Below are 17247 nucleotides of genomic sequence, written 5' to 3'. Positions count from 1 at the left end.
GCCACATACTATTCCATTGTATGATACACAGTATTTCGTTTAGCCAGTCGATTCATAAGTTGATGGACACATGAGGATTGGTTCTTCCTGGCTATTATGATTAATGTTGCTATGAATGAGTACAAGTTTTTGTGGGGATGTATGTTTTCATTTTTCTTGGATATATACCTAGGAGTGGAACTGCTAGGTCATGTAACTCTGTTTAACTTTTTGAGAAACTGCCAAACTTTTCCAAAGTGGCTTTACCTTTTTACTTTCTCACCAACAGTGTATGAAGTTTTCAGTCTCTTTACAACTTCTCTAGCACTTATTATTATTTTATTATAACTATCCTAGTGGGTATTAAGTGGTGTCTCATTGTGATTTTGATTTGCATTTCCCTAATGACTAATGATGTTGAGCATCTTTTCATGTCATGTGCTTATTGGTCATTTGCATATTTTTGTTGGAGAAATGTCTATTCACGTCCTTTGCTCATTTAAAAAAATGTGTCATTAGCCTTTTTATTGTTGAATTATAAGAGTTCTTTATATATTCTAGATACAAGGTTTTTTTTTTTATCATTTATATGATTTGCAAATATTTTCTCCCATTTGGTGAGTTGCCATTTCACTTTCTTGATGGTGTCGTTTGAGTTTTTTCTTTTGTCATTTGTGTTTTTGAGGTCATATCTAAGAAATCACTGCTGACCCAAGGTCACAAAGATTTACTCCTATGTTTTCTTCTAAGAGTTTTATATTTTTAGCTCTTACATTTGGGTCTGTGATCTATTTTGAGTTAATTTTTGTCTATGGGTTGAGATAGGGGTCCAACTTCATTCTTTTGCAGTGGATAGCCAGTTGTCCCAGCACTATTTCTTGAAAACACTATTTTTTCCCCAATGAATTGTCTTAGAGCCTTTGTCTAATATCAATTGACCATAAATATAAGGGTTTATTTCTGGACTATGAAATTTATTCCATTGATCTAGAGGTCTGTCTTTATGCCAGTACCACACTGTCTTGATTACTGTGGCTTTGTAGTAAGCTTTGAAATTGGTGTGAGTCCTACAATTTATTTTCAAGATTGTTTGGCTTTTCTGGGTCTCTTGCATTTCCATATAAATTTTAGGATCAGCTTGTCAATTTCTGCAAATGTACCACCTGAGATTTTGCATAGGTGTTGAATTTGTAGATCAATTTGAGGCATGTTGTCATCTTAAAAATACACAAATCAAGTCTTCTGATCCATGAACACAGGATGTCTTTCTGTTGATATGTCTTCTTTAATTTCTTTCAACAATGTTTTGCAATTTTCAGTGTACAAGTCTAGCACTTTTGTTAAATTTATTCCTAAGTATTTTATTCTTTTTGATTCTATTTTAGTTTCCTTGGTGCTAAATAAAATAAACACTATGCAATGGGTTTGCTTAAATCAGAGGCATTTATTAGCTAATGGTTTTGAGGCTAGAAGTCCAAAACCAAGGTGTCGTCATGGCAGTGCTTTCTCCCTGAAGACTGTGGCATTCTGGGGATCGCTGCTGGTGATTCTTGGTCCTTGGCTTTTCTGTCACATGACAATGCTCATGGAAGCCTCTCCTGGCTTCTCCCTTCTTTTCCAGGTTCTGTTGACATTTTGCTTCTGGCTGCTCCCTCTGGCTTTTTTTCTTCCTGTGGCTTTCCCTATGTGACCTTCAATGATAGGATTAAGACTCATCCTGAGTTAGTTGGGCCACACCCTAACAAAAGTAACCTCATCAAAAGGTCCTATTTACAAGAGTTTTCACCCACAGGAATTGATTAAGTTTAAGAACATGTTTTTCTGGGATGCATAGCTCCAAGCCACCCCAGATGCTACTGTCATTTCAGTTTCAATCTTAATTTCATTTCGTCTCTTCCCCTCAATTCAGGTTTGACCTGAGACTTGAGAGACCTGCATGGGAGAGGGTCTGTGTTTCACTCGTCCTCTCCTGTTTCCTTCTGATTATAGGTTCTTCAGGTTTTGGTCCTGGGAGGGTAAGGAGAGAAAGGGGGCTGCTGTGTCTGTATTTCACTGGGCCTACAATTCACCCCCTCCAGTGGCCACCACTGTCATTGATGTCCTCCATGTGAGTTAGCTCCCTGGGGACTTGGCAGGGCCTCCATACTCTGCAGTACCCTGATTATCTCTTGCTTCTCTAACTCTTGGCCCTGGTGTTCCTCTCATAGCCTGTCCTTCTGGCCTCCGTGGCAGGCAAGGTTTTCACCCTGTTTTTATATGAAGTTATGGACATAGTGATTATTGGGTGTTTTAAATGGGGTGAGTACAAGTAATATCCCCATGTTACAAATGAGGAAACTGAAGCTAGAGAACCCAGGCAATATGACTGAATAGTTTACATGAATTATAACTGTATAATAGCTCATTCAACCAATATTTATTGAATATTTTTTTGCCATGGTCTTTGCTTTTTTGGCTCTGAGGCAGGCCCATATGATGAAGGTTATACAGTGCTTTCCATCCCCCCAAATACCAAACATTTTAGTTTCCTAGGCTGCTCAAAGCAAATACCATGAAATAGTTCAGCTTGAACAATGGGAATTTATTAATTTATAAGCTTACAGCTTTGAGGCCAGGAAAACGTCCAAATCAAGGCATCATCAATGAATTCTTTTTTCCTGAAGACCAGCTGCCAGTGATCCTTGGGTTCTCTGCCACATGGCAAGGCACATGGTGGTATCTGATGGTCTCTCCCTTCTCTTCTGGGTTTTGTTGATTTCAGCTTCTTGCTTCCATGGCTTTCTCTCTCTCTGTATTCATCCCATTTATAAAGGACTCCAGTAATAGGATTAAGTCCTATCCTGAATGAGGTAGGTCACACCTTAACTGAATACCCTCATCAAAAGGTCCTACTTACAATGGGTTTACACCCACAGGAATGGTTTTGATTTAAGAATGTGTTTTTCTGAGATACACAGTTCCAAACCACTACAACCATATACCTCTAGTTCTGCATATGATTTCAGAGGGTTATACACCCCAGATTAAAGACACCCTGGTAGGCCAGGCCCTGAGAAACATGGAGATTACAGGTGAAAAAACCTACTGTTTATGGGAAGGACAGGAAAATGAACTGACCATGCCAATCAGTGGATAAATGAATGCTGTTGGGGGGTGGGGGTGGGGGCAGCGGGGGCAGGGAGGCACCTGACCTATGCCGCTTCTCCCACACTCAGCCTATACTCTCATGGTTTTTCCTCTTAGGCAGACCGTCGCTACCAGAGCCGGCTCCAAGACCTGAAAGATCGCCTGGAGCAGTCAGAGAGCACCAATCGCAGCATGCAGAACTATGTCCAGTTCCTCAAGTCCTCATATGCTAATGTGTTTGGGGATGGTCCCTACACTACTTACCTGACTAGCTCTCCCATCCGTTCTCGCTCTCCTCCTGCCTGATGACATCTGTATTGAGCCAGGAGCCCTGATTGATGCTTTGGGAACCATGGAGTTGCCAAGCCATACTTGGAAAGCCTGTTGGTTTTCCCTTCTCTTTCAGTGATGGAATGTATTTGAGGCCTTAGCTACTGGCTCCAGAAAAGTCCCTGAAGCAAGAAGGGCATGAGGCAGGAAACACTTCGTTCTCCCTGACTGAAACAGTCACATGATGGGAGTTTTTAAATTATCTTGACAGGGCTTATGTTTACTACCATTTAGGTACTAGATTTTAACTCACTGTGACATTGCTCATTTCTTTTCTGAGAGAATGTTTAGACTGGGCCTTTTCCTCTAGTCACAGCCCTCTCTTTTTAGGAATCTCTCTTGGGTTTTCTCTGACCTGAACCAACAGGAGCTGTTTAGCCAGAGGTTTGCCTTCTTCCCCATGACCCTTCTTGGGCTGTGAGCATCTTCACTTGTGGTTTGTTTGTTTGTTTTTCCCTTATTTTATGGGTGCTGTTTCCCCCAAGATCTTCCCAAGCTTTTGGGCTTAAGAGTTTTCTTGATGTCAGTTGCTTCCAAGTACTTCACAATACCCCTTGAGGTTTTATGTACAGTTGGCCTTTTAAAAGTGTAACCCCAATCTCATTGATTTTTATTTCTATTTGCCTGGTTTGTATCTATGGAATGTATTTGCTTATGAAATATTTGTTTTACAAAAAGATTTTATAATCAGTATTTAAGGCTCCTTTGGATAATTTCCATTACCTACCCCCATCCTGTCTTAAAAATAATAAATAAAACCTTAGGAATCTTATAAAGTACTGCAGGAGAGCCAGTAAATGTTTTTAAAGTACTTGGTGCATGAACATTAGGGTTGTCATTTCATCTTGGCCCAGGTTGTTTCTTTCTCCTTTGTATGCTTTTTTTTTAAATAGAAAATTCTGAGTTAACTGAAGGTCAGAAAAATGTTACATAAAGTTACACCATTAGATGAGTGCATTGAGGTTTCTAAAGATGAGGTAATGGGAACAAAATTTATTTTGGTTTCTTCAGCATAATGTTTCATAAAATACTCCTTGGAACAGTAGTTCTTTAGCACTGTGTATAGAATTCCCTCTGTATCCTTTCCCAGTTTGTTAAAAATTAATCTTTCCTACAGCTCCCAGAGATTGTATCTGGGGTGGAGCCCAGGAATCTGAATTTTATATACAACTTGGTTTTGTTTTTTTAAGCAGTTTTTCCCTCATGTGCTTTTACATTATAACCCTGTGGACATCTGGAGGACAACAAATTTTGTAAGACATTGCTCAGTGTTTGGGGGCAGACCACTTTAGCTGTTAGGAGGAGGATGGGATGTATATAAATTTTATTTAAAATTACTTTTATTTTTAAAAAAAATAATAAAATTGTGGGACATTTTTGTTCTCTTCACATTTTCCTGTATTCAAAAGAAAGAAACACAAATTCTTTATGGATAGAAGAAAACAAATTTGGTACTGCTGTGCTGAATCCTAATTTTTCCATTCTAGCTGGTATTGACCTTCTAGGTGATTCTGTCATCCACTCTATCCCAAGTCCAAAACTACAGATAATCCCTCTATATCCTCACAACCAATGGGTCCTTCTCAGACACCAGGCATCTGGTTTTTTCATGGACCAGAAAACAAACACACACCTCTCCACCCATTTTGGGGACATTTAATTTTGCCAGGAAGGGTTGTTTTTTAAAAAAATAACTAACAGCTACCTGTTGCCACAAAACCAAACCCATTGTCATACTCTTAAAGTAAATGGACTTAAACTTTTATCTGAAAGACCTTCCCAAGAAAGAACAGTTGGCCAACTTAAACCAACTTATGTATCTGTATAAGTCATTTTTGCCAAACTAGTAAAAACCTCCACAGCAAAGGGCCCTGGATTCTTCCAACAATGTTCTGTTTTTCATTGTCAAAAATTTTGTACTGTCCAAATTTTTTCACACAAATGTCCAGAGAGTTTGTAAAAAATCAGAGCTGAATGAAAAATGTTTATATTGCTTCAAGCCTCTGAGAGAAGCTTTCCTACGTCAAACTGAGATCCCATGAAATGGCAATAGAAGGGTCAGAAGGTCTGGGGTCCTAAAGCTGCTTCCCAGGCAGTTGTGAGTCATACTTGATTTTTTATTGAGATATAATTCATGTACCAAGAGTGGCCATTTTAAAGTTGTATAATTCAGTGCTTTTTAGTATATTTGTGAAGTTATGCAACCATCACCACTATCTAATCCAGAACATTATCCCCTGGAAAGAAACCCCAAATGTATTAGCAGTCATTCTCATTCCCTGTTCCCCTCCAACCTTTGGCAACCACAGATTTACTTTCATTCTCTATGGATTTTCCTATTGTGGACATTTCAAATGGGATCATGTAATATGTGCCCTTTCGTGACTGGCTTTTTTTTTTTTTTTTTGTATTTCATTTATTTTTATTATTATTTTTTTAAATCTTCATTTTATTGAGATATATTCACATACCACGCAGTCATACAAAACAAATCGTACATTCGATTGTTCACAGTACCATTACATAGTTGTACATTCATCACCTAAATCAGTCCCTGACACCTTCATTAGCACACACACACAAATAATAATAATAATAATTAAAGTGAAAAAGAGCAATTGAAGTGAAAAAGAACACTGGGTACCTTTGTCTGTTTGTTTGTTTGTTTCCTTCCCCTATTTTTCTACTCATCCATCCATAAACTAGACAAAGTGGAGTGTGGTCCTTATGGTTTTCCCAATCCCATTGTCACCCCTCATAAGCTACATTTTTATACAACTGTCTTCGAGATTCATGGGTTCTGGGTTGTAGTTTGATAGTTTCAGGTATCCACCACCAGCTACCCCAATTCTTTAGAACCTAAAAAGGGTTGTCTAAATTGTGCGTAAGATTTTTTCCAGTCTTCTGGTATCTCTCCAGTTATTGAATTTTCAAAAATAATTGTAAGTGATTCAATTGTAAGTATGCCCTCTACTTCTTTCAATGGATGAAAGCTTATCTGTGGTGCATGTCATCTCAAATTGCTAATTGTGAACATAAACTTTCCAAATAAAGTGACTTTTCTGCAGTTTTTATAACTTTAATTATAAGATATGTTTTGCTAATTTTTTTAAATCTACTTTTGCCACATTCATGCCATTTATTTGTCATTAGGAGGCTTGTTTTCTTTGGTGTTTTTCCTTTGTTAATTTTTTAAGCTGTTATTCTTTTTTACAGTTGTATTACTAACTTATCCTCTTTTCTTGTTATTCTGAACTTTTCTGTGAGACTTAGGTGGAATAATTAATGTATTTCCAGTATATTTTCCTTTTCTCTTTTTGCTACATATTTTTTATTACATACTATTTTGTGCTATATAGTAGAAAGCACTGAATATAGGATACTTAGTCCTTCAATATTTCACTGTGAAATAAAATTAATATGAAAAAAAAAAAAATTGTGCGTAAGAGTGCCCACCAGAGTGACCTCTCGGCTCCTTTTGGAATCTCTCTGCTACTGAAGCTTATTTCATTTCCTTTCACATCCCCCTTTTGGTCAAGAAGATGTTCTCCATCCCACGATGCCAGGTCTACATTCCTCCCCGGGAGTCATATTCCATGTTGCCAGGGAGATTCACTCCCCTGGGTGTCTGATCCCACGTAGGGGGGCAGGGCAGTGATTTCACCTTTCAAGTTGGCTTAGCTAGAGAGAGAGGGCCACAGCTGAGCAACGAAGAGGCATTCGGGAGGAGGCTCTTAGGCACAATTATAGGGAGGCCTAGCCTTTCCTTTGCAGCAACCGTCGTGACTGGCTTTTCATCTAGCACAGTATAAGATTCATGTTGTAACGTGTATTAAAATACTTAATTCCTTTTTATAATCAAATAATATTCCATTGTATAGATCATATCACATTTCATTTATCCATTCACCAGTTAATGGACATTTCAGTTATTTTCGCTTTTTGGTTGTTATGAATAATGCTGCTATAGACATCCGTGTACAAGTTTTTGTGTGGATGTATATTTTCATTTCTCTTGGGTATATACCTGGGAGTGGAATTGCTGGGTCATATGGTAATTATGTTTAACCTTTTGAGGTTCCTTTTGAGGAACTGCCATGCTGCTTCCCATCGCGGCTGCGCTATTTTACAGTGTATAAGAGTTCCAGTTTGTCCACATGCTTGCCAACACCTATTCATTTTTACATAACCTGGAGGTCAACTCCGCTTCACAGCGGAACCCGTGCACTGGCACAAAACCGCACTCAGGCTGGCTGCTGGGCGGGGCTCCCGGCAGGAAGCGGGGTCGCGCTGCCGTTACTAGAGAGGCTGCTCCAGGCTCGCCCCGGAAGCGGAAGTTGATTCTCGTTTCCCGGCGGCTGATTCGAGGGCTTGTTTTGTCACAAGCGGAGCCTCTAAGGAGTGGTACCTGGCGGGGCCATGCGGTCCGAGGGTCGCTGCTGGGAGACCTTGCAGGCGCTGCGCAACTCCGACAAAGGCCGCCTGTGCTACTACCGCGACTGGCTTCTGCAGGGCGAGGTAAGCGGGTGGTCCGGGAGGGTGGTGGGCCCGCTGGCCCCTCGCAACGCCTCAGCCCTGAGCGGGACCCAGCTTTTTCCCAGGCCTTGGCACGTCCTGCTCCGGGAAGTTCGAGCGTTCTAACAACAAACATTTACTTTCTGTCTCCTGTGCGTGCAACTACCTATTCTAGGGTTCTCAGACCCACTTCCTGCCCTCCTCAGCCTATTTTAGCTGTACGGGGAGCTCCCTTTATTTTAGAGGTGCACTTCTCTCTGAAGGCTTCATTGCCTTTATCCAGGATTAGGTGCTTCCTGTGTTCTCAAAGCAACCTTGGCCATTCAGGGTCAGTTAACTTACTTGGTAGCTCATACGCCAGGAGCAGCAGATTTAGCAGCCCAACCCATTGCTAACAGGGAAATGACCCGTTTTTGTGTGTGTGTGTGTGTGTGTGTGTGTGTGTGTGTGTGTATCTGTGTGTGTGTGATTTTGGGCGAACCTGGAAAGTTAACGCGGCGTGGTCACTACCTAGTATTTGCAAAGCCCTATACTAAACAGCAGGGGTGGGAAGATATAGAGAAAATTAAGGCATAGCTTGTGTTCCCGAGTTGCTGATAATCTAATTATGGAAATGGCTGTTGTCTAATAAGACTTGTAAGTGGAACAGTTCTAAAGAATTTCCCAGTCTTTTATGTGGTTGACCATTTTAAAGAATGCAGAACTTGCACTCTGTATGGTGATTCCCAGCTTGGGTCTGTCTGATGTTTTGAAATGACCAGACTCAGGCTATGCATTCTTGGTAGGAATACCACAGAAATGAAGCAGTGCTCTCTGTATGTCACATTAGGAGGCACACAGATTTTAACCCATCCCAACAGTGGTGATCCTCACCTTGATCACCAGGTCACTTTGATGTCTGCCAGGGTCTCCATTTAAAGTTAATGATTTTTCCATTTGTGATTGATTGGTATTTTGTGGGCAAGTATTCTGAGATTACACCAGTGTCCTTTTCTCATCAAACCTCCACCCACCAACCTTGGCATTCATTGGCAACTTCTACCTGAATTAGTCATCTCTGTTATGTGGCAAATGGTGTTTCCTTATATCCATCATTCCTTCTGCATTTGTTAGTTGTCATTCTACTGTAACGAAGAACTTTTCTTTTTTCCCCTGTTTAGTTATTTATATCAGTATGGACTCATGGGTTCCTATTTTATTCAATGAGTTACTGTTACTATCATTATCTTTTGATACTCAGAATGTCCCAGATTTGGCTAGTTGGGAGTCTCTTCAAGATCCTTTTAACATGGTTCCATCATTTTTTTTATTTCTTTGCTTTTTGGCACAAGGTGTCCTGGTGCAAGTTGTACTTTTCCTGTCCTGGAATCAACTATTTTCCCAAAGATCCAATTCCTTTTAAATGGAGGATGGTATTTACAAACCAAGAACTGTGAGCTCATTGTGCTCAATATATGTGCATATGTGTTATGAAGCCAGAGTTCATGCCAATAACTGCATATTCTAATCCAATACTTCAGTGGTCTTTTTAACGTTCCCCCATCCATATTAAACATGTTATCTAGCAGTGAGAAACTTGCTATCATAATCCTCAATATATTTACTTATTTGCTAAATCAATTTATTTAGTTCATTTTGGCAATCTTCCAACCACACTGGTTGTTTCCTCTCTCAGGCTCCACAGCTCCCCCTTCTCCCCACCCACCCACCTTCCCACATCTTCAGCTGCCGTGCTGACTTCTCCATGCCAAGTGAAAGATGGAAGGGCCTCATTCTTTGAGCATTTCCTTACTTTCTGGGACAAGATGTTTGAGAATCATATTTTCACAGCCCCAGTTCTGGAACCTGCCATTTCTGCAAGGTCCCCTAGTTTCTTTTAGTGTAAAATTATATTTGGAAACTAAGATCTAGGAAATAGATGTGTTCGTTACTACTACTAGGGTTGTCATTGCTTCCAGGTCCTCTCAGGGACAGAGAGATACGGGGACACATGCATACCTGTAATTACTTGTATATCTATGTACATATGTATATACACACACACATCTATATCTATTTCTATATATATTTAAAATTTTGGTTCATATTGACATACATACATATGCTTCAATATTTATGAAATCTACATATATAAGTATATGAATGTGTGTATAAACATACCTGTTTTTATATTAAAAACCATGAGTTCATATCCATATCTACAATTTTTATCTAAAATCACAGGGTTCATTCTATCCTTCTCCTTTTCCTTCTCTGACAGTTTGAAACTTGGCTCCCCTGTCCATAACATATTTATTTTCCCAATTTCAGAATTTAGAAAACCCCTCTGTCGCAGCCCAAGAGGGTCATGCCATTCCAGAGGCCAAAGAAGACAACGAGCATTTTCTGATACATGAACTTTTATTCAGGGCTTACTTACAGGGTGAGAAGTCGTGGAGAGATCATGACGGCTCTCTCAGGCTGGGCGGGCATCACATTCGCAGGGAAGTGACCACGCGATGCAAAAAGGACAGCAAGCCACTTATAAGGGTTTAAGGCAAAGGCATTCCCAAGGGTGGGGGGAGCATAGATGAAGGAACAGGTCACTTTGACCTGAGGGCTGGTGCAGGAAGGTCTAGAATAACACTTGAACAATTAGTCTCTTTTTGTGAGACTAAGAGCCTCTCACCTCCTGCCTGCTTCCCATAAAGTTACATTTTAAGGTCAGTTTTCCCTTTTTCTCTTTACTGGCTTAGAAAGACAATAGGTTAAACATTTAGCTGCCTAGGTCATGCAGACTGCTGTGCACCAAAGATCTGCAGGCCTGTTTTGCTCAGGCCACGGGTTGCCATATGCTGTGAAAAGCAAATTTATTAACTAGAGTTTAGTATTTGTTTACAGTTCTTTTTGCCTTTACCTGAGAGTTTATAGTGAAAATAATCGGTTCAAAAGTTATTTGTGTTAGTTCCACCACTCCCACCCCCCATCAATGTTATTTTATTCATTTGAAATATAGCTAGGTCCATTTGTTCTTGTTTGCATTCCGTTTTAGTTTTTTCTCATGTGCTTGTTGATCTTGTTTGTATGTTTATTTTGGAAAATGTGCTAAAATTGAATCATCCATAAAAGCTGTAAAACACAAGAAGCAATATTAGAGTTGGTTTAGTGTATTATATATTTTAGCTTTGAAAGCCATAGAAATCAGTTATTCCAGTTTTTTCCTATAAAAGACCCATTTTTCCAAAACATTGTGCATAATTTTAATTAGAATATAATGACGGAATGATATTTCATAATTTCTAAAATATAAAATGAAGTTAATGACTCAAAAAATTCTGCTGCAGTGAATTGAAGGGAAATTTCATAATCTATATCATTACAAATATAAAGTATAATGGTTCAGCTTTTTAGTGCAGGATAGGGAAGAATCATAAAAAGGTCAATATGAAATCATTTGATTATAGTAATAATATCTTTGAAATGCATCCATGCTCTTTTTTTTTTTAACTTTTTATTTTGAAATAATTGCAAACATACAGGATAGATGCAAAAATAATATGAACCCCATACAAAGAACTCCAATATACCCCCCCAATACCCAGATCCACCAGTTTTAACATTTTGCCACCTTTGCCTGCCTTTCCTTCTTTCCTTTCTTTCTTACTTCCTTTCTATTTTCTGAAAATTTGAGAGCATACATCATAGTCCTTGAGCACATAAAACTTCCTGTACATTTCTATGAACAAGGAACTAATTATCTTAAGTGCAGTTATCAAGTTCAAGAAATTTAGCATTGATACAAAGCTTATATTTTATATTCTAATGTTTTCTTATGTTCCCATAATGTCTTTTTTGGGGGGGCAGGGAGGTTGATAGTTTCAGGTATTTACCTCTAGCTATTCCAATACATTAAAACCTAAAAAGTGTTATCTATATAGTGGGTTAAGAATGTCCACCAGACTGACCTCTCTACTCCATTTGCATTCTCTCAGCCTAAAATGCAGATCCCAGGGGCAGGAATTCAGAAACCAGCTTCAGTCAGTCAAACCCCTGACAGGGTCAGGGTCACTGGGAGAACTAAAGTCTCCACACCTCCTTACAATGGTGGGGGCTGCAGGCTGGTAAGCACCACTTGCTGGACAGCATAGGAGAAGCACAAAGTCTAGAGGCCTCACAGGAGGGTCTCATTCTCAAGGAAATGCCATTCCCTCCTCTGAGACCTGAGACTCCCTGGACTGGGAAAACCTGACTGGGGTTAACCATATCTGAAGGGACCACCACACAAGAAGGCTATGTAGAGGCAGGGAAGCTTTACTTTGTTTCATTTCGCATCCCCCTTTTGGTCAAGAAGACAGTCTCAGTTTTTCGTTTAATCATATCAGAGTCAAGTACATCTATTTTCACATTTATTGTAACTGCTTCTACAGAGGAGAAATGTTGTCTTATTTTCTTATATACAGAGGAATTTTTCTTCAGAGAACTTGTGCAAACCAATATAAGATCTAAATTTGTCACATAATATATAAAGCAGGAGAAGCTTCTTCAGATTTATTTTTTGAAGTCTGGAATGCTGGCACTTTCCAATTAGGCAACAGTTCTTCATTCCTGTAATCAGGCTCAGAGCTGCTGCTTACTGTGGATCTAGAGTAGCAGACATGGTTTCTTTTTAGGCTTCTTCTTTTCCCACTGGTGGTTTTCTATTTATATGTCTGACCAGATCATAACAATATCTCGTTAACATTGATCTTTGACTTTGCAGAAGATTCTTAAAAGGCACAGTGACACCAATGTCTTGCTAAATCCTGCTCCTGTTCTTTGCCAGCTACTCGCTTGTCTTCCAGGTTACATTTATTGCCATCCCAAATCATTGGAACATCTTCTGTGTCCTTAACATGTAAATCTGTTTCCTCAGGTCCTGTAAGTCATTAAATGTGGACTTAGCTGTAATAGAATATACTAGTGCAAACCCTTGGCCATTCTTCATATACAAATCCCTCGTTGCTATAAATTGCTCTGTCCTTACTGTATCCAGGATTTCGAGCATACGCTGTTGGCAATCTACTTCAACTTGCTTTCTGTAGGAATCTTTTAACGTTGGATCATATTTTTCAAAAAAATTTTTCATGTGTTTCAAAAATTCCCTGAACAAATTGAACAATTACCTTTTGCTCTTTATCAAAGTAGACTTCGCTGCGCCTCTTGAACAAGGTCTACTAGCTTTTACTCAGGCATGGTGTGGTCTGTTTAAATAGACAATCCCCCCAGTCTGGCAGTAGCTGTAACTCCCTCCCTCCCTACTCCCCACCCCCACCCCCACCCCCTCCTTGGCTGTGGCTCTTACTCTGGCTCTTTATTTATTAATTTTGAGTATGTGAAACATTAAGATAATTACAATATCAGAACTATACAGAAAAGTATTCCTAGAGAAGTGTCACTCTTCTCACTTAAGTTTCAGCCACTCACTCACTGTAGGTAACTGATCTTATTAGATTCTGATTTATCTTTCCTTTGTTTCTTTTTGCATAAATGGGCAAATACATGTATGTTTTCTTATTTCCCCTGCTTCCATACATTAAATACTTTCAATAACTCTTTTGCACTTGTGCACTTTTCTTTTTTTACCTAATATATCCTAGGAATCACTCTATCTGTTCATTTTTTTTCTCCAGTTGCGTAGTGCCTAGAATTCCACTGTGTGGAGATACCATTGTTAATTGAAATACTCTCCTATGTATGGGTATTTAGATTGTTTCAACTACTCTCCAATGTACGGGTATTTAGATTGTCTCCATTATTTTGCAATAACAAGCAGAATTACAATGAATAACTGTGTATGTGTATTTTCATTTTGTGGGAAATATATCATCAGGATGAACTCCTAAACTGCTGGGTCAAAAGGTAAATTCATAAGTAATTTTGTTAGATTCTGGCAAATTTCCCTCCATAAGGGACATACCAATTTGCATTCCAGTCAGCAATGCATGATTGTGCCTGTTAGTTCACAGCTTTGCCAGCAGAATGTATTGTCATCTTTTTTAGTCTTTGCTAATCTAATAGTAAGAATGGGATCTCAGTGTATTTTTGTTTAGTTTTTTTACCTTTTAGTTTGAAATATTTCCAAACTTATAGGATACTTGCAAAAATAATACAAAAACCCATACAAGAAACTCCAATATACCCAGTACCCAGATACTATTTTTGCTGTGTTTGCTATATCATTCTATGTATACATCTATCTATAGATCCAACCATTTATTTATTTTCTATACATTTGAGGCAGGTTGTATATATCATGTTCCTTAAACTCTTAATACTTCCATGTGTATTTCCTAAGAACAAAGATACTCATTTATGTTATCTCAGTGTTGTTTTCATATGCATTTCTCGTGAATGAAGCTAAACTTCTTTGCATATCTTTAAGAGCCAGTTTTAGGTTTTAATTGTGAATTGCCTGTGCATGTCTTTTGTCCATTTTTCTATTGGAGTTTTGGGTTTTTTTCCCTAATTTTTAAGAGTTCTTTATATATTAGAGATAGCCCTTTATCTGTGATCTATATTGCATATTTTTTCCAGTTTGTTGGTTGAATTTTTTCTTTGTTAATGATGTTTTTTTTTTTAACATGTGTGGCCTTATTATTAACATTTGAAACTTTGCCCCTAGAATTTATTTTGTTGTAAAAAATGAGTAAAGGGTATTGTCACAACATTATTTCTAATATGTTTTTAAAATCACCTCCATTACTGTGTAAAGGGTGCATATCAGTTTGTTTGCTTCTATGTCCAGATCATTCACCTGTGGTTTGCATATCTGTTGATTTTATTATAATGTCTACCTATGATCTAGATGAGTGTTTCTCACCCTTGACACTAATTGACATTTTGGGCTAGGCCATATAATTCTTTGTTGTGGGAGGCTGTTGTCTTGTGCATTATAGGATATTTTGCAGCCTCCCTGACTTCTACCTACTAGATACCACTAGCACCTTCCCAATTTGTGACATCCAAAAATATCTCCAGACATTGCCAAATGTCCGCTGGGGGTAAAATTGGCCCAGCTTGAGAAGAACCACTGATCCAGAAAAAATAATAACTTGCAGTTATTGATCACTGATTTTGTGCCAGGCACTGTACTAAGTCCTTCACATGAATTAGTCATTTAATCCTTCCAGAAACCTTTAAGGTTTACAAAAAACAAACAAACAAACAAAAAAAAAACTTTAAGCTGGTTCCTTTATTATCCCATTTTAGAAGTGATGAGGCTGAGGCTCATGGAGGTTAGGTAACTTGTCTACCATTATACACATTACAGATAAGTGAAATTCAGACCAAGAAAGGCTGGTTCCAAACTCAATGCTCTTAACCACCATTATACTATTTCTCCATAATGTCCCTAACCTTCTATGGTTTCCTGGTAATGTTTCCTGACTTTGAATAAAGGTCTCTGCCAAAATTTGCTGTGTACTTTTAACTAGAGTTAAAATGATGCTACCAGCAACTTCCCACCGAAGAATATGATGCAAGGGGAATCAAATGCTAGTGCTTCCCTTATTGACAGAACCATCAAGATGAGAAAAGAAACAAGCCAGGAAATTGGTCTTAGCCTGGAGACTCCTAAATGTATCTATGGCTGGAATAATATATACTGAAATGACTGGAAAATTGATTAGTTCATATTATAATGTGACCTACTGGCTCCTCTGGTATACTGAGCTTGCCCTTGCATCTTTCTTCAGCCTGAATGCCTTATTTGATTTTTGGAGATATTTCAAATAGACTGTGGCACCAACAAGTCTCATTGTTAGCCCTGGACAGCAAATACTTTTAGGGTTGAAAACAGCTGTTATACAGACTACTGCTCCACATGAGCTGACAGCAACCCAAATCCTTCCATCTCCACCTTCTCCTTTAATTCAAGGTCAGAGTCTCTTGAGTCCATCTCGTTCACCTAGTACCAGCCCCAAGTTCACCACCAGCTGTATGACTGGATATAGCCCTCAATTGCAAGGTCTGTCATCAGGTGGCAGTGGTTCTTGTAGCCCTGGAGTGACCTATTCACCCATCAGTACTTATAATAAGTTGGCAGACTATAGTCCCTCTCCTTCTCCGTACGCTACCACTGTTGGACCAGTGGAGAGCAGTGGATTGAGATCTTGCTTCCGTTCTTGACCCATCGTCTATAACTCACCTACCAACAAAGAAGACTACATGACAGACCTATGAACTTTAGACACTTTTCTTAGAAATGAAGAAGAGAAACAGCATAGAGTTAAGCTGGGGAACCTAATTCTACCTCTTCTTCCACTAGCCCTACTTTTTGAAACTGTAGTCATTCTATGGGGGATTATGCACAAACATTAGAGGAGTTTCAATATCAACTTGCCTGTAGGTCTCAGGCCCCGTGTGCTAACAGAGATGAAGCTGATCTCAGGTCTAAACAAGCTGCAGAAGAGGTTTGGGCAAGAGTGACGGTGAATAGACAACTTCTTGATCATGTGGATTCATGGACAGCTAAGTTCAGAAACTGGATTAATGCGACAGTATTAGTGCCACTTGTACAGGAGATTGAATCTGTCAGCACACAGATGAGATGGATGGGTTGTCCAGAACTACAAATAGAAGATGCTAGTATTACTGGCTTGAAACAAGCTGCTCTGGTCAAAACTCCTCTCATTCTAACTCTGAATACAATTGTACGATATCTAGACCTTACACCAAATCAGGAATACTTGTTTGAAAGGATCAAAGAACTCTCTCAGGGTGGCTGTATGAGCTCATTTTGATGGAATAGAGGTGGAGACTTCAAAGTCTGCTATCATCATGCATGTATTTGCACTTACCTTGATTCCAGGGTACATCCTAAGTACCCTGATAGAAAAACATTTACTTCTCATCACTTTGTTCAGACACCATATAAACCAGATGTTACAAATGAGAATGTTTTTTGCATTTATCAGAGTGCTATCAACCCTCCCCATTGTGAGCTCATCTACCAACTCCATGTCTACAATCTTCCAAAGGGTAGAAATAATATGTTTCATACATTGTTAATGTTCTTCTGTATCATAAAGACCAAAGAGTCTGGAATGGTTGGAGAGTTAATCTTGGTCTGTCTGGTGTGAATATTTTGTGGATTTTTGGTGAGTAATGGATCTTTTAATTCCAAACATTTAGATTTAAATTTGAACCAGAAGTTGAATCTAAGCATCTTAGTCACTGCCTCTTCTGAATAAGATACATGTGTGTATTTATAAATTCTTTAGATTTAATGAAAAATTAGCTATTTGAAACTTCCTTGTGAAAACATGTCTGATATCTTCT

At 38.8% G+C, this 17247-nt stretch overlaps 2 protein-coding genes and 2 pseudogenes across 13 annotated transcripts in view; 3 read left to right on the top strand and 1 right to left on the bottom strand.

Annotated features, from left to right (window-relative positions):
- ODF2 (outer dense fiber of sperm tails 2) overlaps positions 1-4813 on the top strand; it is a 35980-nt gene extending 31167 nt beyond the window's left edge. For 10 of the 11 annotated variants that reach the window (XM_037797518.1, XM_037797515.1, XM_037797514.1 and 7 more), the window contains one exon: positions 3223-3411. In XM_037797518.1, coding sequence (XP_037653446.1) covers positions 3223-3411 — 189 coding nt within the window. Of the gene's footprint in view, positions 1-3222 lie in introns of all 11 variants that reach the window. The other variant, XM_037797513.1, reaches the window with a different exon arrangement.
- Positions 4814-7792: 2979 nt separating this feature from the next.
- Positions 7793-17247, top strand: part of GLE1 (GLE1 RNA export mediator) — an 83882-nt gene continuing 74427 nt past the window's right edge. For both annotated transcript variants that reach the window (XM_037798052.1, XM_037798050.1), the window contains exon 1: positions 7793-7953. In XM_037798052.1, coding sequence (XP_037653980.1) covers positions 7855-7953 — 99 coding nt within the window. In that variant the 5' untranslated portion in view covers positions 7793-7854. The remainder of the gene's footprint in view (positions 7954-17247) is intronic.
- On the bottom strand, positions 12571-13054 carry LOC119505079 (annotated as a pseudogene).
- LOC119505345 lies at positions 15441-17074 on the top strand (annotated as a pseudogene).

Source organism: Choloepus didactylus, chromosome 10, assembly GCF_015220235.1.
Source record: "Choloepus didactylus isolate mChoDid1 chromosome 10, mChoDid1.pri, whole genome shotgun sequence".
Taxonomy (NCBI): Eukaryota; Metazoa; Chordata; class Mammalia; order Pilosa; family Megalonychidae; genus Choloepus; species Choloepus didactylus.
This window is presented reverse-complemented; position numbering and strand designations above follow the sequence as displayed.